We start from the raw sequence: 24291 nt of genomic DNA on the forward strand, positions 1-24291 counted from the left end.
CCTCCTCTGTTGTGGGGTGGGGGGCCTCTCTCTCTCCTTCCCTCCTCTGTTGTGGGGTGGGGGGGGCTCTCTCTCTCCTTCCCTCCTCTGTTGTGGGGTGGGGGGGGGTCTCTCTCTCCTTCCCTCTGTTGTGGGGTGGGGGGGGGTCTCTCTCTCCTTCCCTCTGTTGTGGGGTGGGGGGGGGGGGGTCTCTCTCTCCTTCCCTCCTCTGTTGTGGGGTGGGGGGGGCTCCCTCTCTCCTTCCCTCCTCTGTTGTGGGGTGGGGGGGCTCTCTCTCTCTCTCCTTCCCTCCTCTGTTGTGGGGTGGGGTGGGGTGGGGGGGGCTCTGTGGTCCTCCCTGGGCTGGCTGGATATCCCAGGATGCATCATACCTCCAGGAAGCGGGTGCTGGTGGGCTTGTTGTTGGTGTGAAAGGGCTCTGACCACATGCGACGCAGGTCTCCCTGTGGACCACAAACCAGGGGTTAAGACAATTATGAAATATTCTATTTTATTAGTTTTTTTATTTAACACTTTGGGTGCCGCGTTGTTTCCGGGGTCCATCTCTTCAGTGCCACGCTGTAAACGATAGTCCTTACCTTGTTTGTAGAGCTATAACTATATTCTATATTATAGCTATGGATACAATACTATGGTCATTTGACGCCGAGTTTCTTCCGGTCAAGATGCAAAAAAGAAATAATTTTTCCATCCATACGTTCCCGTTTTATACCGTGGTGAATATAAGTATGGTTTTAGAGCAGTTTAGGGTAATTCCTGGGGGGCTGGTAATAGCACGCAACGTGTATTATACTAAATGCATTGACATTTCGTCCCTACACACACTACAATAAAAAAATCAAATGCATATGATAGGTATTATGTTCCATCATGAACAGCGTTTTTTTATGCTCTGATCGCCACCAACGGCATACGTTGTGGAGTAACGTTACAGACACACTTTCGGATCGCAATGAAGGCATGCTCGGATCAACGCAAGATTGATATCATATAGCCCTTACCTTGACTAGGATGTGCCCCAAAAAGAATATTCCAATTATCTGATCGCCATTCCAAGTAATTATGTTTATCGTGTCGCCAACATAATCCATCACAAAACACGGATCGGGAGTACTTGATTCTTCTCAATCCGATCGGGACAACCGCTCCACTTGCCCGACAAAGAAAAGTCCGCCCGGACCCATATAGTCGATGCACAGCCGAAGACACAATGTTTCAAAGGGTGCTCGATACCGCCGCCTGGTAGGATGCGGCCGGTACTGCACCTTCAGAGTCCCAGTATGTCTTTTACAGGCAACATACAGCTCCCTAAAATCGGAAAAAATTGAAAACGACCCAGAAACGTGTTAACACGTGAATGGCACTGAATGTGTTATGTTAACTGAACTATTGTAGAAGGGATTTGCACGTTGAAGGATATGGCTTGTTTTCGTTGATTAGGACGGAATAGGTACTATATAACTATAGTCCCATAACACCTTTTAATCAAGGCATGGTGGCGTCTAGTCCTTCATAACAAACCATCGTTGGAGACATTTCACGTGTTGGCAGCCGGGCCTGTGAGCAGAGCGGAGAGGGCCGCGGTCACATTCCTTAGTAGATAAAACTACGTTCTACGGGACCGGAGCAAGGCCGAACGTACAGAGAGACAGCCATTGCTGGGTGACGAGACAAGTAGATAACCACTTACATAGAGGCAGTGGTCGATCGCTTACATTTAGTCATTTAGCTGATGCTTTTATCCAAAGCAACTTACAAGTTCTGTACGACAAGTCATCAGGAAGGGCACAACTCTATCAGCTGAGTAACAAGGTTCATCAAAGTGTTGAGTGCTACAGTGTAGGTTAGTTTATTAGGACAAGTGCATGACAGTAAGGTTAGTTAGGGTTAGATTATAATTAGGGGTGCACAATATGGCCAGGTCTTGCTAGAAAAGGGGATCTTTGATCTCAAGTGACTACCTGGTAAAATAAAGGTAAAATAAAAAAAAAAATTGATTTTTTTGCCCCCGATACCGATAACTTTCTGCTCCTCAAGGCCTATACCGATACCCGATATTTATTGTATTATTTTTAAATGTATATTCCTGTAGTTTTGACCTAACCAGATATATCATGACATGAGCGTTACTACTATGAACAAAACAAAGCCAAGACAACAGTTTTGACTGATAAAGTGACCATATTTATGTTTCCAAATAAATATAATTTGAATCAGAAAATTCACAATCCGTCAACAACTTATAATACTGTTAAGATATTCTGGGTAGAAGTAACCACTCAATTATCAGAATTTGTATCTCTGACCATACCTGTACTGCCTTCTGTATTGTTGTTGAATGATGTTTCTCAGTTATCAACCTCTGTACATGTAAAGAGACTAATTTTGTCCGGTCTTACGGCTGCCAAAAAGTTGATAGCATCACGCTGGATTCAACCGGATAAAATGTGCCAGAAGGTATGAGTTCTTACCTATCTCGATGTGATTTATCTAGAGATATCTACCGCATGAATTTTAGGTGTTAATGAAGCCAGCATAGCAATCTGGTTAGATGTGGTGGAGAAGATAAAGGGTAGCATATGAACTTGTAATCCCTGATGTTAATCGGAATAGTGGATGTATAGTCCAAAAGGGGGTCCTGAGGGGGGGGTGGAGGGGGAGGGAAGGGGAAGGAAAGAGTGATGAAGAGCGAGAAAGAGCATATGTATTGTATTTATTATTTTTATGTCTTTCAATCTACATTTTCTTTTTTATTTTTTTATCTTTTTTTCCCCATCCATTTTCCTCCGATTTTCTCCCATCCCAATGTTAGTCGTTATGCCAATTCCCAATCCCCTTCCTGGTCGCTGCGCACTTACCCCCCACAGCCAGATCATCTGGGAGAGTGGAGGCTATCACATGCTTCCTCCGACACGTCCAGCCAATCAACCGCTTCTTTTCACCTGGCAGCGCGGATATTCTCAGAGAGGGCGTAGCGTGTGGAAGGATCACACTATCCCACTCAGGTCCCATCCGCGCTTAGCAGGCGCCCCGACCGAACTGTAGGAGTCGCTGTTTACAACGACCCGGACCCACCCGCCAGCTTCTCCCACCCTCTAATACTGCCAATTGTATTAGTGTGAACGGCCAGCCAAGCTGGTGACAACCCCGGAGCTCCGGGGTTGGTGACGAACGCAATCTCCGCTACGCCACCTAACCGCACCAATCTACATTTATTTTGATTTAATTACTAGACTGTCATTATTGTTATTATTATGTCGGTCATTGTCGTGTGATTTATCATAGATTTCTACTATTAATGTATTGTTTGTCTAGTTTTGTGTTAAAAAAGGGAAAATAAAAAACATTTGTTAAAAAAATAAATAAAAAAAAATTATAATACATCCAACCTAACAAGTCACCTGCAACATCACCACCGCTACGATGGTGTGTTAAAAGCCTACGACGACGCGCAAGCAGCTAAAGCTGCTGTGAATCCAAAGCCAGCTACAAAGGAACCCGCAGCGTTTGTACCTATTGACGAGGCGTTTGCTAAATTAAAGAAGTTTGACAGAAATGACCCAAGGGCTCAAGCCACTAGCTTTTAAGCAGTGCTTGGTGGTGCAAATGAACCTGGCTACTACGGAGCAATAAGCTTTAGCTGCTCACACGTCGTCGTAGGCTTTTAACACACCATCGTGGTGATGTTGCAGGTGACTTGTTAGGTTGGATGTATTATAAGTTGTTGCCCTTTTCCCTCCTCGTGGAATTTCTGCATTGCATTTGTTACAAATAGCAAGCAAACTTTTTTCCTCTGAAACTATTCCCACTCTACCGACGCCATCTTTGTTTACATCCGCGCTGCCTCTGAAACTTACGTGGCTACGTCACAGCCAAGAAAGGGAGCGCTGGATTTGTGTAAAACGCCCTCTTCCTAAACCACACTATCAGTCGTACCACTGTACTGGCAAAACGGGAGGAGCCTACAGTAAAAACAAACGCCCTTCATCCCAATTCACCCACACCGCATTTTTTTTTACCAAAAGATATATTATATATTATCGGAGCTATCAATAACGGTATCGGGTTTATCGGGATGACGTCATAATTGCTGATATCGGCCCGATAATTATCGTGCACCACTAATTATAATTTTTATTTATTTTCATTTCATAATGGTTGATACTTGATAACGTTTCAACCACCTCCTATAATAGTGGGGCTCGCTGCTCTCTGACACCGTTATTTCGGGGGTCACGCCTTGAAAACTTTGGGAACCATGTATTTATATAGTACATGATACCTAAGCACATATAGTACAGATATCCTCATAAGTATCTATTAATTCTATTAGTATCTATACATTTAAAAAAAAAAAAAACGCTTAGCTAGGCCAGTTGTGTTCTTGGAGCAGACTGACACACAGGAGAGAGAGAGAGAGAGAGAGATAGAGAGCCTTCTCTACGGGGGGCTGGGGGAGGGGAAACGAGCGCACCACGAGGAGAGCTAGCGAGCTAACGTCACGTGACCAAATGCGTCCACATTTTTATAGGATTCTATCACATTTTCATAACAATAGCGAATATAACTTACCCTGCGTTTTCATTGAGGTTTCTTACAAATTAACGATGTTTTATTTGTCCTTTATATGCGGATAACATTAAAATCTTAAATTGTACCATTATGTCCCCGTTTAGACTACAAACATAATGCTAATGATGCACTTTTGTTAAGATAATTGGGTGACCATTCTCGATCACTGTACTCGGGTGCTAAAGGTCTTGGGAATTGTATTAATTTTGTAGTTTTCACATTTTCACCTTTTAATTTTAAACCAATGCTGTCATCTACTGGCAACAGAAAGTGTTGTGTAAGTTATAGTATAACGTCAACTTGAGACCCGCACTTCCGTAAACACGTCGCCCAAAACACATTCTAGAGATTCCCACTGTTTACTGGTACATAGGTTCATATCTAATACTAAATATAGATGAATACTCATGAAATTTGATATATATATTCTAAAATAAGTATAATTTCACTTCATCTACCTGTCGACATGAAACTCCCAAACGCTGACTGTAAAAAAAGCCTGGATGTCGCGCAAAATGGGGCGTGACCGAATTTGGTCCCAGACAATAAGAGTGACTGAGATTGGTCTACGTTCCGTTAGCAGATAGGATTTATACCTCTAAAGACTTTCACTTTGCTCATTCGGTATGAGAACCTTTGTTTATGCAAATAAACATCCTTCTGGATATGAAGACGACTCTACTTCCATTCTTTTCCGGATGCAACGGGGGACAGAGAGTGTTTTAGCCAGTAAGCGTGTGGGAGGACAGAATTCCACCGAACGATTGCCTCAATAATACCAAACAGATGCACAATGCAGGGGATCAGGAGGCAGAGTGGTCGTCTGGTAATCAGAATGTTCCTGGTTCGATTACAGCGTGTCCTTGAGCAAGACACGTAACCCCCTAACTGCTCCCGATGAGCCGGTTGGCACCTTGCATGGTTGCCTCCGCCGTTGGTGTGTGAGTGAGTGAGTGAGTGAATGAATGTGAGGCATAGTGCTTTGGATAAAAGTGATATAGGAATGCAGTCCATTTACCCCCGTTACATTCTGGTTCCGGGCACTAAAACTTTGGGCCCCCCTGGAATAGAGGGGCTTCTTAACGGCCTGATATTGATTCTAAAGTCTCCAATTTGGCCAACCACAAGAGCTGCTCTGGCACTGTAATACCCAACGCAGTCTACAGGTGGCACTGTGGCAGCAATATGTTAGGGGTATGTTGGGGTTTCACTACCTTGAGATTAGAGTCAAGTTAGGTACGGTACCTTGAGATAGACCATGGTTAGAGTTAGGTACCTTGATGTAGGCCATGGTTAGAGTTAGGTCAGGTACCTTGATGTAGGCCATGGTTAGAGTTAGGTCAGGTACCTTGATGTAGGCCATGGTTAGAGTTAGGTACCTTGATGTAGGCCATGGTTAGAGTTAGGTACCTTGATGTAGGCCATGGTTAGAGTTAGGTACCTTGATGTAGGCCATGGTTAGAGTTAGGTCAGGTACCTTGATGTAGGCCATGGTTAGAGTTAGGTACCTTGATGTAGGCCATGGTTAGAGTTAGGTACCTTGATGTAGGCCATGGTTAGAGTTAGGTCAAGTACCTTGATGTAGGCCATGGTTAGAGTTAGGTACCTTGATGTAGGCCATGGTTAGAGTTAGGTACCTTGATGTAGGCCATGGTTAGAGTTAGGTCAGGTACCTTGATGTAGGCCATGGTTAGAGTTAGGTTCCTTGAGATAGGCCATGGTTAGAGTTAGGTCAGGTACCTTGATGTAGGCCATTGTTAGAGTTAGGTCAGGTACCTTGATGTAGGCCATGGTTAGAGTTAGGTCAGGTACCTTGATGTAGGCCATTGTTAGAGTTAGGTCAGGTACCTTGATGTAGGCCATGGTTAGAGTTAGGTACCTTGATGTAGGCCATGGTTAGAGTTAGGTCAGGTACCTTGATGTAGGCCATGGTTAGAGTTAGGTACCTTGATGTAGGCCATGGTTAGAGTTAGGTCAGGTACCTTGATGTAGGCCATGGTTAGAGTTGGGTACCTTGATGTAGGCCATGGTTAGAGTTAGGTCAGGTACCTTGATGTAGGCCATGGTTAGAGTTGGGTACCTTGATGTAGGCCATGGTTAGAGTTAGGTCAGGTACCTTGATATAGGCCATGGTTAGAGTTAGGTACCTTGATGTAGGCCATGGTTAGAGTTAGGTACCTTGATGTAGGCCATGGTTAGAGTTAGGTCAGGTACCTTGATGTAGGCCATGGTTAGAGTTAGGTCAGGTACCTTGATGTAGGCCATGGTTAGAGTTAGGTCAGGTACCTTGATGTAGGCCATGGTTAGAGTTAGGTATCTTGATGTAGGCCATGGTTAGAGTTAGGTCAGGTACCTTGATGTAGGCCATGGTTAGGGTCAGGTACCTTGATGTAGGCCATGGTTAGAGTTAGGTTCCTTGAGATAGGCCATGGTTAGAGTTAGGTCAGGTACCTTGATGTAGGCCATTGTTAGAGTTAGGTCAGGTACCTTGATGTAGGCCATGGTTAGAGTTAGGTCAGGTACCTTGATGTAGGCCATGGTTAGAGTTAGGTACCTTGATGTAGGCCATGGTTAGAGTTAGGTCAGGTACCTTGATGTAGGCCATGGTTAGAGTTAGGTACCTTGATGTAGGCCATGGTTAGAGTTAGGTCAGGTACCTTGATGTAGGCCATGGTTAGAGTTAGGTCAGGTACCTTGATATAGGCCATGGTTAGAGTTAGGTCAGGTACCTTGATATAGGCCATGGTTAGAGTTAGGTCAGGTACCTTGATATAGGCCATGGTTAGAGTTAGGTCAGGTACCTTGATGTAGAGTCTAGACCATGGTTAGAGTTAGGTACCTTGATGTAGGCCATGGTTAGAGTTAGGTCAGGTACCTTGATGTAGGCCATGGTTAGAGTTAGGTCAGGTACCTTGATGTAGACCATGGTTAGAGTTAGGTCAGGTACCTTGATGTAGACCATGGTTAGAGTTAGGTCAGGTACCTTGATGTAGGCCATGGTTAGGGTCAGGTACCTTGATGTAGGCCATGGTTAGGGTCAGGTACCTTGATGTAGGCCATGGTTAGAGTTAGGTCAGGTACCTTGAGATAGGCCATGGTTAGAGTTAGGTCAGGTACCTTGATGTAGGCCATGGTTAGGGTCAGGTACCTTGATGTAGGCCATGGTTAGGGTCAGGTACCTTGATGTAGGCCATGGTTAGAGTTAGGTCAGGTACCTTGAGATAGGCCATGGTTAGAGTTAGGTCAGGTACCTTGATGTAGGCCATGGTCAGCAGAGGCAGCAGGGTGAATGGCACCAGGTAGAGGAGGGCAGGCTGTGCCGCACGATGGATCCTGGAGGCTACTGTCGCAGTCAGCAGGCCTGCACACACACACACACACACACACACACACACACAGGATTACAACAGATACATTGCATGTTGATACTTCAACTGGAGTCTTTGGTCAACGTCATGACTTTGTATAATTCAATGATATAATAAATCTCAAAGCGCTACAGTTAAAAGAACTTAAAACTAGAAAGAATATAAAAATAGGCAAGACTAAAACATAGAACAACATAGAGAAACATAGAATAAATAAAACTGATAAAAGAAATTGGTAAAAGAACATAAAGTGTGGAGCTAAACATTTGATAAAAAGTCAACAGAAGGCTCTACTGAAAAGGTGAGTTTTGAGGCCTTTCTTAAAAGCATCCACAGTCTGTGGTGCTCTCAGGTAGTCAGGGAGAGCATTCCACAGACTTGGGCGGAAGAGCAAAAAGCCAGATCTCCCATAGTGCAGAGATTTGTCCTTGTGTGCTGGAGGAGGTTTGCCTGGCCAGAGCGGAGATGTCGAGAGGAGGAGTGAGGGGTGATCAGTTCTTTGAGGTATAGGGGGGTGTTTCCGTAGAGGCATTTGTGGGTGAGCAGGGAGACCTTGAACTCAATCCTGAGTGAGACAGGGAGCCAGTGAAGGGACTTGAGGATGGGAGTGATGTGGTGGTATTTCCACACTCTCATCAGGATCCTAGCAGCGCTGTTTTGGATACATTGTAGCCTTTGGATGTTCTGTAGCCTTTGGATATAATCTGTAGAACATATTTTTTATTCTTGAAGCTGTTCTTGAAGCTGCCAATTCTCCCCTCCCCTGTCTTGAACGTTGCTAGACTATGCCTCCCACTGGTCGGCTGTAGTGAGGATAGAAGCCTTGCATCACGTGTCCCCTCCATGTGAATATTAAAGGCAACCAACTTGTGTTCAGCTTTTCTCTGATTGGCCGCGCCCCCCCGCCCCCACGCGCAGGCAAGCGCAGTCGTCCCACGTCCCAAATGAAATCCAAGGAGCGCAAGCGAGCGGCAGCGCGGGCAACCAACTTGTGTACCATGGGCTGCTGTTCCAACGCACTTGTGTTGGGCTGCTGTTTCACTCGTGTATAAACATAAGCCCATACAGTTATGAAATGCGCTGAACTAGAAAGCGTAACGTTATTATGTTTCGCGTTTTTAACAACCAACTACCAGATTCACTCGTGTATAAACAAAGCCCATACAGTTATGAAATGCGCTGAACTAGAAAGCGTAACGTTATTATGTTTCGCGTTTTTAACAACCAACTACCAGATTCACTCGTGTATAAACAAAGCCCATACAGTTATGAAATGCGCTGAACTAGAAAGCGTAACGTTATTTTGTTTCGCGTTCCATTGATTAACGCCATTACCTGCTGTGCTGTAGGAAGCAGAGGTACAGTAAGTTACAGTAGGTGTAGGTTACATGTTTAATCAAAGCCCATACAATTTTATATCTCCAGTGATAAAACCCAGTGCTCTATGTCTCTATGATACACAGCGTGGGTGGGCTTTCAGAGGGAGAGGCATGACTTCGCGACAGCCATATTAGACACTCACTGTACATCAGTGTGGAACTGTAACGTTATATGTTATTTCGCCCGTGGAGGCTGCTGAGCCTGAAGCGCCAGCGGGGCGACGCGGTGGTTTATCCCCGGCTTCCGTGCGCCGCCGCCGGCTTGATACAGCTTCAGCAGCAGCAGCGGCGGTGCTCTGTTGTAGGAAGCCCTTCAATGACAGCGGCGCGCTCTCATATTTTGCGAATGCATAAACTATATCTTAAATTATGGCTATGTGTCTAATATGGCTGTCGCTTATCAATGACTTCGCGACAGCCATATTAGACACATCGCCATAATTTAAGATATAGTTTATGCATTCGCAAATATGAGAGCTCTGTCATTGAAGTGGGTGGTGGCAGCATTACTAACAGTAGCGATTTTTATTGTTTTGTCATGACCAAACATAATCCCAACATAGATAGGAGGTGTACTGTATGTCAAATGTCGGTCATGTGGTGGAAGAGTTTAGTACAGTCACACAACAGAACACCGCTGTAGTACAGTCACACAACAGAACACCGCTGGTTCGACCAGCGATTCTGCCGCGTCTCTCTTGCCGCAAGGGCGTGTGCTAGTGGATTGATTGGCCGTGTGGCCAATCAGAGAAACGCTGAACGAAAAGCTGAACACAAGTTGGTTGCCTTTAATATTCACGCGTCCCCTCCGGTACACGAGGAGGCAGACGTCACATCTTTTCACCAGACAGCGCGGACTCTGTGGCGAGGAGTAACGCGTGGGAGGCTCGCGCTGCCCCCGATACTTCATGTCTCTGCTGTACAGGCGTCACCCAACCGACCTGTAGGAGTCGCTGTCCAGTGTCCACAACGTCCAATCCCCACCCATCGACTTTCCACGCACTACCTCTGCCAATTGAGATAGTATGACGACTGGCCCAAGCCGGAGGCAATGCTGACTCGGGGAGTCGAGACCGGAGTCTCTTGCATTGGTGACGAGCGCAATCTCCGCAACGCCACCCAGCCGCCCCTTCTTGAAGCTGTTCTATGGGCCTTTCTCCATCCTGTCCAGTACAAGCAGTTCATCCCACACCCTTACGACTCGAGGTTGAGGCAGAAAGGTAGAATCTTGCTTCCCGCAGTGCAGCCTCACTTGCTAAGCAACCGTTTACTGGAGTCCCGATGATGAGGATGATGATTCTACAGGAGCTTCTGGAGGCTTCAGATGAAGACGCATCGTGGTAGGTTGACTTCACCAAACTATCTCAGATGAAAAAAGGCCAGGCAAACCTCCTCCAGCGTCCAAGGACCAAACTCTGCACCAGGGGAGATCGGGCTTTCTGCTCATCCGCTCCCAGTCTGTGGAATGCTCTCCCTGATCACCCGAGAGCACCACAGACTGTGGGTGCTTTTAAAAAGGGCCTCAAAACTCATCTTTTTAATAGAGCCTTTTGCTGATTTTTATCTAGTTTTAGCTCCACACATTTTATGTTCTTTTACCAGTTTTAGCCCTTCTTATTTTATGTTTTTTACTCTTTTACTAGTTTTAGTGTTCTTTTTACTCCTTACTAGTTTTAGTCTTGCTTATTTTATATTCTCTCTTTTTTTTAACTCTTGCTAGCTTTTATGTTCTTTTACAATGTAGCACTTTGAGATTCGCTCCACAACTATAAAGCACCCTACAAATCAAATATATTATTATTATTTAAAATAGTTTGTCACTGAAACTGAAATCTAACTCAAACAGAGTCTCGTTCTGAAATCCCTTGGTGTGTTTTTTGGAGCGTTTGTATACAGCTACCATAGCGTCATCTAAAAGATAAAAACAATAGTTAGTGTTTGTACATTTCCAAATGACTGTATGTCAACAACATATCACCTACCTTGCGTAACATTCATAGGGGCGAATTCACAAAGAATGGATTGCGCAGCGCTAATAGCAACCATAACTCTGCTCGATTAGCGCACGCTATCTGCTCTGTCTTTGCAACCTATTCACTAAAGATATTGCACGGATGATATACTAGCACAAACACGCCCATAGGCGTGCAATTTGCTCCTGATTTGCTCCAGCGCAGTTTGCTCGCGGAGCAGTCTGCACCTGGCAGCGCTGTTGGCAGATATCAGGAAGGGGAAGAAATAAACCCGAAATGAGGGAGGGAAGCTCTTAGAGATAACAGTATTTTTCACCATTTGTATTTTGTTTATTTCGTATTGTATATGGTTTATTTCGTAATGTATAGAGCTTGCTTAATTTGTATTTTCATGACACATTGCATCCTTTGTTTTTGTCACCATCTTTCGTCATTGCATTTGTTTGTCAATGTCATCCCAAAATAAATGAGTTTGAGCAGACCTGTCCATGGTGCTGAATCTTTAGACCCAAGTTAGGCACTGTGCCAGTGAAAATATTGTCTCATTTAGGAATTTTTTTATTTTTATTTTTATCTTATTTTAATTTTTATTTAACGGGAAAGTGGCCAAGCCACAGTTGACATTCTACTTATGGTAGAATTTAGAGTGTTAGATCCTATGGTATACATAGGAATGTTAAGGATAATTGGATCATTCTGGGATATCCGGTGGTTTAAGGGAGGGAGTCATACGCAAAGGTTGTGTTCATGGAACACAATCCTGTACGACTCTCGGTGGGAGGGGAGGGAAGGGGATTTTTATTTGTATATATGTATGTTTTTAAGCTCGGCTCTCAACGGGACCTCACTAGTTGGATGTATATCTATTATTGCCTCGCACTCCAGAAGCATTACCAAAAACTACACTACAACATGTATAGATTATGGCTAGTTTGAATATAATGATCTGGAACACCGGGGGAATAAATAACCAACTCAAACGCAAAAGCGTGCTCACACTGATGAAAAAAGAACAGGTGGACATTGCTCTGCTAAGCGAAACGCACATTCTAGAGAAAGACATAGATAAGTTAGCGGACAACACATATCATAATATTAGTCACTCTTCTATTGGTACGAGAACTCTGGGTGTAGCCATAGTCGTTAAACGTAAGTTGAATATTGAATTAAAGGGAGTATGGTCTGATGTAGAAGGTCGGATAACTATAGCTAAGATTGTACACAAGAACAGGAAAATAGCGTTGGTAGCGGTATACGCCCCAAATTTGTACGAAGAGGATTTCTTCACTACACTAACCAATGCAATGTTAGACATTCCCGATTACTCATTTATAATAGGTGCAGATTTTAATGCCATTTGGAATCCAAGGATGGACAAATCTTACCTCGCCTTTTCCAGCGAACAAAAGAATTCATCTAATGCATTAAAGGATTGGTCGAAGATTACAGGTGTAAATGACTTATGGCGATCACTTAATCCCACGACCCGAAAGTACTCTTGTCGATCTGCGAGACATAACACATTATCCAGAATAGATTATGTCTTTGCATCCCCGAGACTATTTGATAATTATGAAGTGGAAATGATACCCAACGCACTATCAGATCACTGTTATTTACTCCTAAAAGGAACATTTGGTATACTATCTTCCCGAGCCCCACGATGGCGATTTAACTCGATGCTGCTTAATAACAAGGAATTCATTACACAACTCAAATAAGCTCTTATAGTATTCCTACGGGAGAATGCAAACTCGGTGCAAGACCCCAGAATAATATGGATGTCGGTAAAGGGAATGATCAAAGATTTCACTGATAGCTTTTCCTCCAAAATGCGCAAGAATCAATGCACAAAACTGGCTGAGCTGGAAACGCTTTACTCAACGTTATTTAATTCTTTAAAATACAACAACTCAACTCGACTAGAAAATCAAGTTAACGTACTAAAAATAGAGATCAATGCCATATACAGACAACAATCGGAAATACAAATACGCAGCACAAGACAACAGCAGTACTCCCAAGGTTCTAAACCTAGTCACCTATTAGCAATGCGATTAAGAATTAATGCAAAATTTGCAGATATAACTACCATTAGAGCACAACAAGTACTTGAAACAGACCCTGAAAAAATAAACGATACATTCAAAGAATTCTACTCCGACTTATATAAATCAGAAACGACCTTCGATCAAAACAAAATGGACACATCTTAATCAAATTATTCTACCTAAACTTTCAGAGGATGACGCTAAACAGTTAGAAACACCGATCACACTAGAGGAACTCAAGAAGGCCATATCCGAAATGCAAAGTGGTAAGGCTCCTGGAAGAGACGGTATCCCACCAGAAATGTACCTTTCTTGTTGGGACATAATTGGACCCTTATTACTAAATATGATCTTATACTCAGTCAAGGAGGGGAACTTCCATAAGAATGACAATATTGCACTCATAACAGTCCTCCTTAAAAAAGACAAAGACCCCAACGAGTGCGGTAGTTATAGACCTTTAAGCCTCCTCGGAACCGATATCAAACTGTACTCTAAGGTATTAGCCATCAGATTACAAAAGCATATGACGTCTTTAGTTCATCCGGACCAAACTGGCTTCATAAGAGGCCGCCTGATCACTGATAACATAAGACGAATACTGCACGTACTAGATGCCGACAAGAACGACACCATACCTAAGGCGATGCTGTCCCTGGATGCTATGAAAGCCTTTGACAGGCTGGAATGGTCGTATCTATGGGCAGTATTAGAAAGGATGGGGTTAGGAAAAGGATTCATTGATATGATTAAAGTATTATACAAAGACCCATCGGCCATGATTACAACAGGTACAATCATCTCCAAAATCTTTCCGGTATCACGCTCAGCCAGACAGGGTTGCCCTCTTAGTCCCGGACTATTCGATCTATCATTAGAGCCTTTAGCACAATATATAAGACAATCCCAATCCATAGAACCAATCGTAATCAAGGGCACACAACATAAAATTAGTTTATATGCGGACGACATAATATTGTTCATGCAAAACCCCAACACCACATTGCCTCATCTGCTCAAGTTGATTGAGAACTTTATCGGGATTTAAGATAAATTGGCCGAAGTCGGCTTTCCTTCCACTTAACACCCCTGCAAAAAAAGATATAACCCTCCCAGGAGAGATACCCATGGTAAAACATTTTAGATGCTTGGGAGTGGAAATATTCCCCACCATAAGACAAACGGTGAAGCACAATTACACAAAAATCCAAAACAAAATCCAAGACGACCTTGATAGGTGGGCAAAACTTAAAAACTCAGAAATATTCTTTCACGAACACGCCTGGCATTACGATGCCTTCGCCTGGCAACGATTACTGCTGCCATGATCACCTGAGACGCTGGCAATGACACCCCTTTATAAATGCGCTTAGTTACCACCAAATCCCTGAAGACGTAAATAGCGTCACTTTAACTGCGCGTGGCAATTAGTGCCGATCTTTGTGAATTGGAGTGTTTTTGCGATGAGGCTCATTTGCATAGAAGGGGCACATGTTCTGCCCATATTACCTCATTGAAAAACTAGCAAATAGCACTGACGCACAGAGACACAATGCTGATGGCACCGCATTTCACCCGTTGTGAATAGCAAACTGTATTTCAGAGCTATTTGCACAGAGACTCTCTGCTAAGTAATGGTAGTTGGTTCTTACCCACAAAGTACCCGACCAGCGTGCAGTGGAAGTAGGAGACTCTCTGCTAAGTAATGGTAGTTAGTTGGTTCTTACCCACAAAGTACCCGACCAGCGTGCAGTGGAAGTAGGAGACTCTCTGCATGCGTCCGGGACTGGGCGCCTCGCCGCTGGCCTGCTTCTTGTAGTTGTCGTAACGAAGCACGAAGCACAGCAATAGGCCTGGCATCACTATGTCCCCGATCCCCAGCATAGAGAAATGACTGCCGGTAGAGCTAGAGAGAGAGAGAGAGAGAGACAGAGAGAGAGACAGAGACGTAGAGAGAGAGAGAGAGAGAGAGACAGAGACGTAGAGAGAGAGAGAGAGAGACAGAGAGGAAAAAAGAGACGTAGAGAGAGAGAGGAAAAAAGAGACGGACACGGAGAGAGGCAGACAGAGAGAGAGACGGATAGAGAGGGGGATTTGAGTCTTGATCAAAGGTCAAAGGGTAAATGTGTCAGTTAGACCCCCCCCCCCCCTCAGAACTGCTTGTAATTTGACGTTTTTGATACATTTAGGTTGGGTGTCCTGGGAGTGTCGACCAGTGGACATTAGGGCTGACCTTCATTAGTCGAATAATCGATCGAAAGGAGCCGTAGTCAACTGCCAACCTCTTAGTCGAATGCATTTTTTTTTAAAATAATTATACCTTTATTTTATTATTTTTTTAATTATTTTTTCCAATAGCAAAGAGGCCTAGAAGCGTGGCTAACGCTAATGGCGCACATACCAGCGAGGCTAACCCCCCCCCCCCCCCCCCCCCAAAATATATATATAATATATATATTCTTTTTTTGCATTCAGGGTAGTAGACAATCTGCAAATTTCGGCCAATCAAAGTCGACTATACAAATCCTTAGTCGGGGACAGGCCTAGTGGACATACAGGACTATGTCCAAAACTCTATAGCGGAGTTACCAGAGTTACCAGTGGACAATGTGACGATGTGAAATCTATGACCGGAATAGCCACTGTATTTTCTAATAGGCCTAACCTCTTGTGAATGCAATAACAATGACATTAAATTCTTCCTTTTTTTTTTCACAGGGGGACCCCTGGATCGCCTCATGAATGATATGTCAGTGAGCTGGTCTCTCACCTGGGGAACACTAGTTTCATGAATGATATGTCAGTGAGCTGGTCTCTCACCTGGGGAACACTAGTTTCATGAATGATATGTCAGTGAGCTGGTCTCTCACCTGGGGAACAGTAGTTTCATGAATGATATGTCAGTGAGCTGGTCTCTCACCTGGGGAACACTAGTTTCATGAATGATATGTCAGTGAGCTGGTCTCTCACCTGGGGAACACTAGTTTCATGAATGATATGTCAGTGAGCTGGTCTCTCACCTGGGGAACACTAGTTTCATGAATGATATGTCAGTGAGCTGGTCTCTCACCTGGGGAACACTAGTTTCATGAATGATATGTCAGTGAGCTGGTCTCTCACCTGGGGAACACTAGTTTCATGAATGATATGTCAGTGAGCTGGTCTCTCACCTGGGGAACACTAGTTTCATGAATGATATGTCCCCTCCCCTCTCTGGACTCCATCTACACCTCACGCACAGTCACCCGCTCTGTTAAAATAGTCAACGACCCCTCTCACCCAGCACACCACTTATTCCAGCACATGCCCTCAGGTCGCTACAGGTCCATCCTAACCAGACACACACGTTTCACAAACAGTTTTTTCCCCACAGCAGTCCGAACACTGAACAGCCTGGCCCGCCCCCCTTTGCACAAACGGGCAAGCATCTGTCACCGACCGACACGGTTACTGTGACTGTCCTATATGTATTTATTAAGGCTGTCAAATATATCGCGTTAACTACCGATTCTATTAATGCCACTAATTTTTTTTAACTCAAGATTAACTAAAAAAAAAAAAAAAAAAATTTTTTTTTTTACTAGACTTCACTCAGGTGTATTATTGATGCTCTCATTGATACTATGTTTGTTTCTGAAGTGTGTGTGTGTGTGTGTGTGTGTGTGTGTGTGTGTGTGTGTGTGTGTGTGAGTGAGATATAGAGAGAGAGGGGGGTGAGAGAGATGAGGAAGGGGCAAAAGAGAAAAAGAGCTGGGAGAGTGTGTGTGTGAGGGAGAGAGGGGGGTGTGTGATTAATCAGCCCTTGTGTGTGTGAATGTAACAAGTTCCTAACGTTTTCTTTCCCCTATTATTTCATGCACACTTTATTCATTGTTTTAAATTATTCTTTTCTTTTAAGTTATTTTGTGCATCACTCTGTTTTGAATTTGATGCAAATTTGCAATGCATGAGGGTCATCCTTTTGTGTTAAATGGCTGCACAAAGCAAGCATTTGTTGACTCGCATGTTGATAAGAGTATTAAAACTTGGAACTTGAAAAAGATCTGTTTAAGGTATAAAAAAAAATTAAAAATAAAAATGCGATTAATTTGCGATTAATCGCGAGTTAACTATGGACAATCATGCGATTAATCGAGTTAAATATTTTAATCGTTTGACAGCACTAGTATTTATGTATATATGTTTTGACGTTTTTGATGTTTGATGTCTGTTTCATGTTTGATATAACCAGTGCTCAACATCTGTACCGAAAACAATTACCACCAACCATCGTTGTGTGGCATTAAAGTATCTTGTATCTTGTTGTAGTGAGCTGGTCTCTCACCTGGGGAACACTAGTTTCATGAATGAATGATATGTCAGTGAGCTGGTCTCTCACCTGGGGAACACTAGTTTCATGAATGATATGTCAGTGAGCTGGTCTCTCACCTGGGGAACACTAGTTTCATGAATGATATGTCAGTGAGCTGGTCTCTCACCTGGGGAACACTAGTTTCATGAATGATACGTCAGTGAGCTGGTCTCTCACCTGGGGAACACTAGTTTCATGAATGATATGTCAGTGAGCTGGTCTCTCACCTGGGGAACACTAGTTTCATGAATGATATGTCAGTGAGCTGGTCTCTCACCTGGGGAACACTAGTTTCATGAATGATATGTCAGTGAGCTGGTCTCTCACCTGGGGAACACTAGTTTCATGAATGATATGTCAGTGAGCTGGTCTCTCACCTGGGGAACACTAGTTTCATGAATGATACGTCAGTGAGCTGGTCTCTCACCTGGGGAACACTAGTTTCATGAATGAATGATATGTCAGTGAGCTGGTCTCTCACCTGGGGAACACTAGTTTCATGAATGAATGATATGTCAGTGAGCTGGTCTCTCACCTGGGGAACACTAGTTTCATGAATGAATGATATGTCAGTGAGCTGGTCTCTCACCTGGGGAACACTAGTTTCATGAATGAATGATATGTCAGTGAGCTGGTCTCTCACCTGGGGAACACTAGTTTCATGAATGATACGTCAGTGAGCTGGTCTCTCACCTGGGGAACACTAGTTTCATGAATGATATGTCAGTGAGCTGGTCTCTCACCTGGGGAACACTAGTTTCATGAATGATATGTCAGTGAGCTGGTCTCTCACCTGGGGAACACTAGTTTCATGAATGATATGTCAGTGAGCTGGTCTCTCACCTGGGGAACACTAGTTTCATGAATGATATGTCAGTGAGCTGGTCTCTCACCTGGGGAACACTAGTTTCATGAATGAATGATATGTCAGTGAGCTGGTCTCTCACCTGGGGAACACTAGTTTCATGAATGATATGTCAGTGAGCTGGTCTCTCACCTGGGGAACACTAGTTTCATGAATGATACGTCAGTGAGCTGGTCTCTCACCTGGGGAACACTAGTTTCATGAATGAATGATATGTCAGTGAGCTGGTCTCTCACCTGGGGAAGACCAGTTTCCCGGGCAGGGAGAGGCGAGGCACGTCGCGGCCCATCCCTGGCCCCAGGTGCAGCTTCCTGGACAGGACGTCGATGGGGTTCTCAGCAGGCTGGGTGGCAACTTTCACCATGACGTTACTGTTGAAGATATAGGCCGAGAAAAACACCTGGACAGAGAGAGAGAGTAATGTAGTATATTTACCATTAGTACTGTGGTAATGTAGTATATTTACTAGGGGTGGAACGGTACGCATTTGAACCGTACACCGTGCGGTACGACCTCCACGGTTCGGGGCATGTGTGTATTATGATTATCATAAATATAATATAAATAATTGTTTTTTTTAAAAGATTTTTTTTATATTAACACTTTCAGTGCCAGGGACGTCATATCTCATTTTATTAGGCCCCCCACTGAGTGCCCATGACGACAAATATCGTTTTTATTTGTTTATTAGCGATCTGATTTCATATTTCATCAACAGAGTCTCCCGTTGGTACAGCAGCTCCTTTAGCAGCTCAGAATGGAAAAAAGCGCCCCCTATCGTCTATCCCTGTGTAACTGCAAGTCAGTCGCTTAGACTGATCGATATGTAGAGGCGGAGCCAGCTGGCTCCTTGAGCTGGCAAGCTGTCTGCTCAACATGGAAGTCATCGCGGGACGGGAATCAGCCTGGAATATATATTCACAGTAGCCAATACTCAATCAATAAGCGTGATCGATATTTGGAATGGCGATCAGGAAATGGAATGATCTTTTTGGAGAACATCTGATCTGAGGTAAGGAATCCATTTTACCAGTCTTGGGATAATCAGAGTTGTATTCGCTGAGATCTCAGCGTTTGCCCTATGTGTGTGGTGTGTGTGCGTGATCGCTGATGAGGAAATCAGAGAATCGATTTTTCAGCTTGTGTCTCTAGCGTGCATACGTACACATATACCATCGATAATCTAGCGTTTATTTGAAAACGATTCATAAATAGGCCGAAAAATTACAACGTTTTTGTGTATTCTAGAATATTCTAGTAAACGGCTTTTATCATGGAATCTTTATATTTTCCTTGAAAACGAGGGCTTTTCAAAATGCTATAAAACGAAAATGAACCGATAAAAAAACAATACGTTTCGACAATGTTGACTGGAAAACGAGTCATTGATAAGCGACGGGCAGATTAGACACATAGCCATAATTTAAAACATAGATTAGGCGTTTTTAACGCTAACATTGAAGTGGATGGTGGGCATTCAACCGGTAAATCAAGGTTAAGCAAGGGCTTTGAAAGTGTTAATAATAATTATTAGAATTTTTTTCTTTCCGTTGTACCGAACTCGTACCGAACCGTAACCCCAATACCAAGGTACGTACCGAACCGTGGCTTCTGTGTACCGTTACACCCCTAATGTATGGTATTTTTGGAGTGTTACACAAAAAATTTATAAAAAAAACAACGTATAGGCCTACCGAACGGAAAACCGTGACCCGAAAACCGTGATACGAACCGAACCGTGGATTTTGTGAACCGTTCCACCCCTATTTACCATTAGTACTGTGGTGGTAATGTAGTATATTTACCATTAGTACTGTGGTAATGTAGTATATTTACCATCAGTACTGTGGTAATGTAGTATATTTACCATTAGTACTGTGGTAATGTAGTATATTTACCATTAATACTGTGGTAATGTAATATATTTACCATTAGTACTGTGGTAATGTAGTATATTTACCATTAGTACTGTGGTGGTAATGTAGTATATTTACTAGGGATGCTCGATATTGGCTTTTTTACCGATACCGATATACCGATATTGTCCAACTCTTACTTTCCGATACCGATATCAACCGATACCGATATATGCAGGGTTTCCCCCCCCCAAAAAACAGAATAATTTCAGGTAATTAACATTACTTATTACATGGCGTTTTCACATTAGCCGAAATGCTTGCTTGTGATTGGTCAATAGCGCTCGTCAGAGGTCCGTTATTACTCGATAACGGGACCTCTGCCGAACAATAATGACCGCTGTGCGCAGCTGTTCGCAATCAAGCCCACTGACACACTGCATCAGTGCAGCCAATCAGACACACCTGCTGGCTGCACTGACAGCGGAGTGTGTGTGACGATGACAGCGGAGCCAGAACAGAACTGCGTCTGCATTTGATCTCGTCTTGTATGAATTCGGTATATTGTTAGTAAGTTAGCCATGTAATAAGCGGGATAATGTATAGCTAATACTCGATCATTGTCGCAAAATAATTGACCTCCACTGACGTTTAAAACACCTCGGCGAGGCGCCTCTGTATTTTAAACTCTGTGTCGGTCAATTATTTTGCGACAATGACCTCGTAGTACATTATCCCTTACATATCTCTTGTTGTGGAATTAACACAACATTATGCATACTTTTGACAATAAATAAAATCTGAATTTGTTCTTACTTGTTTGCCCGGGTAAATAAAGGTTATAGAAATGTAAAAAATTTAAATAATTTTTTATATATTTTTTTGAACAGATATTTTCACATTTTAATGCAGATATTGGCCGATAATATCGGTAGGGCGATAATATCGGACAGCCCTAATATTTACCAATAGTACTGTGGTAATGTAGTATATTTACCATGAGTACTGTGGTAATGTAGTATATTTACCATCAGTACTGTGGTAATGTAGTATATTTACCATCAGTACTGTGGTAATGTAGTATATTTACCATCAGTACTGTGGTAATGTAGTATATTTACCATCAGTACTGTGGTAATGTAGTATATTTACCATGAGTACTGTGGTAATGTAGTATATTTACCATGAGTACTGTGGTAATGTAATATATTTACCATTAGTACTGTGGTAATGTAGTATATTTACCATTAGTACTGTGGTAATGTAGTATATTTACCATTAGTACTGTGGTAATGTAGTATATTTACCATTAGTACTGTGGTAATGTAGTATATTTACCATTAGTACTGTGGTAATGTAGTATATTTACCATTAGTACTGTGGTGGTAATGTAGTATATTTACCATTAATACTATGGTGGTAATGTAGTATATTTACCATTAATACTAGGGATGTCCGATATTATCGGCCGATATCGACATTCAAATGTGATATCGGAAAATATCGGTATCGGTTTTTTTCTTTACATTTCTATAACCTTTATTTACCCAGGCAAGCAAGTAAGAACAAATTCTGATTTAATTTATTGTCAAAAGTATGCATAATGTTGTGTTAATTCCACAACAAGAGATATGTAATGTTAATTACCTGAAATTATTCCATTTTTTGTGGGGGGAAACCCTGCATATATCGGTATCGGTTGATATCGGTATCGGAAATTAAGAGTTGGACAATATCGGTATAGGTAAAAAAGCCAATATCGAGCATCCCTAATTAGTACTGTGGTAATGTAGTATATTTACCCAGAAGACGTCGTAGATGAGGAGGCCCGACAGCAACAGACAGGAAACCTTGAGACTCGGCAGCCGAACAAAGGCAATCATCGCTACGCACAGTCCCATGGCTAGAGCTACAGAAATACAACACATAGATGTTACAGTCCCATGGCTAGAGCTACAGAAATACAACACATAACTGTTACAGTCCCATGGCTAGAGCTACAGAAATACAACACATAGATGTTACAGTCCCATGGCTAGAGCTACAGAAATACAACACATAGATGTTACACAGTCCCATGGCTATAGCTACAGAAATACAACACATAGATGTTACAGTCCCATGGCTATAGCTACAGAAATACAACACATAGATGTTACAGTCCCATGGCTAGAGCTACAGAAATACAACACATAACTGTTACAGTCCAATGGCTAGAGCTACAGAAATACAACACATAGATGTTACAGTCCCATGGCTAGAGCTACAGAAATACAACACATAGATGTTACAGTCCCATGGCTAGAGCTACAGAAATACAACACATAGATGTTACAGTCCCATGGCTAGAGCTACAGAAATGAAGTCCCATGGCTAGAGCTACAGAAATACAACACATAGCCTGTACCTAGCATCCTCCTGCTAGCTTAATGCTAATGGTGTCATGCAACATATGGCTCTTCATCTACACTGATCAAAGAGCCTTGTAGACCTGTACTTGTAGACTATGATCCAGCCTGTACTTGTAGACCTGTACTTGTAGACTATGATCCAGCCTGTACTTGTAGACCTGTACTTGTAGACCTGTACTTGTAGACCTGTACTTGTAGACTCTGCTCCAGTCTGTACTTGTAGACTCTGCTCCAGTCTGTACTTGTAGGACTCTGCTCCAGTCTGTACTTGTAGACTCTGCTCCAGTCTGTACTTGTAGACTCTGCTCCAGTCTGTACTTGTAGACTCTGCTCCAGTCTGTACTTGTAGACTCTGTACTTGTAGACTCTGCTCCAGTCTGTACTTGTAGACTCTGCTCCAGTCTGTACTTGTAGACTCTGCTCCAGTCTGTACTTGTAGACCTGTACTTGTAGACTATGCTCCAGTCTGTACTTGTAGACCTGTACTTGTAGACCTGTACTTGTAGACTATGCTCCAGCCTGTACTTGTAGACCTGTACTTGTAGACTATGCTCCAGCCTGTACTTGTAGACCTGTACTTGTAGACCTGTACTTGTAGACGAGGCTCCAGCCTGTACTTGTAGACTCTGCTCCAGCCTGTATTTGTATACCTGTACTTGTAGACCTGTACTTGTAGACTCTGCTCCAGCCTGTACTTGTAGACCTGTACTTGTAAACCATGCTCCAGCCTGTACTTGTAGACCTGTACTTGTAGACCTGTACTTGTAGACGAGGCTCCAGCCTGTACTTGTAGACTCTGCTCCAGCCTGTATTTGTAGACCTGTACTTGTAGACCTGTACTTGTAGACTCTGCTCCAGCCTGTACTTGTAGACCTGTACTTGTAGACCTGTACTTGTAGACCATGCTCCAGCCTGTACTTGTAGACCTGTACTTGTAGACCTGTACTTGTAAACCATGCTCCAGCCTGTACTTGTAGACCTGTACTTGTAGACCATGCTCCAGCCCCTTACCGTCCATCAGGAGCCAGTGTCCGGTCAGCACCCAGATGAGGACCAGAATGACGGAGAGAGAAAAGGACAGTAGCTCCGCCAGCGTGAAGCGTCCACAACAGCCAAACGAGATCCTGAAACACCACACACACCTTATTAACACTTTGGACGCCAGCGGTGTAAGCCATCCTTGTACTCAATGGGCCACCGCTTTAAGAGATGCGTGGCGGTGTTTGCAGGGCTATATCTATATTCTATATTATAGCTATGGAGACAATACTATGGCTCATTTGACATCAACTATCCATCGTTCAACATGTGAGAAAGAATAATTTTTTTCATGTATACGTTTGCGTGTTATACCGTGGTGAATATTGTATAGTATAGGCACTATGGAGCAATAGGTGAATTTAGCTAAAAGCGTTAGAGTTGCTCGCCTGGACACGCTATTATTTCCAATTCAAAGGTATATAAT

At 43.2% G+C, this 24291-nt stretch overlaps 1 protein-coding gene across 2 annotated transcripts in view; it reads right to left on the reverse strand.

The window, feature by feature from the left end:
• Positions 1-211: 211 nt before the first annotated feature.
• The window catches only part of sppl3 (signal peptide peptidase 3), a 62464-nt gene continuing 38384 nt past the window's right edge, over positions 212-24291 (reverse strand). For both annotated transcript variants that reach the window (XM_084324483.1, XM_084324482.1), the window contains exons 6-11: positions 23838-23950; positions 22218-22324; positions 18796-18959; positions 15071-15249; positions 7824-7933; positions 212-443 (exon numbers count right to left, since the gene is read on the reverse strand). In XM_084324483.1, the coding sequence (XP_084180609.1) occupies positions 366-443; positions 7824-7933; positions 15071-15249; positions 18796-18959; positions 22218-22324; positions 23838-23950 (751 nt within the window). In that variant the 3' untranslated portion in view covers positions 212-365. The remainder of the gene's footprint in view (positions 444-7823; positions 7934-15070; positions 15250-18795; positions 18960-22217; positions 22325-23837; positions 23951-24291) is intronic.

The sequence above is a fragment of the Notolepis coatsorum genome (assembly GCF_963971535.1).
Source record: "Notolepis coatsorum genome assembly, chromosome: 11".
In the NCBI taxonomy this organism is placed as follows: Eukaryota; Metazoa; Chordata; class Actinopteri; order Aulopiformes; family Paralepididae; genus Notolepis; species Notolepis coatsorum.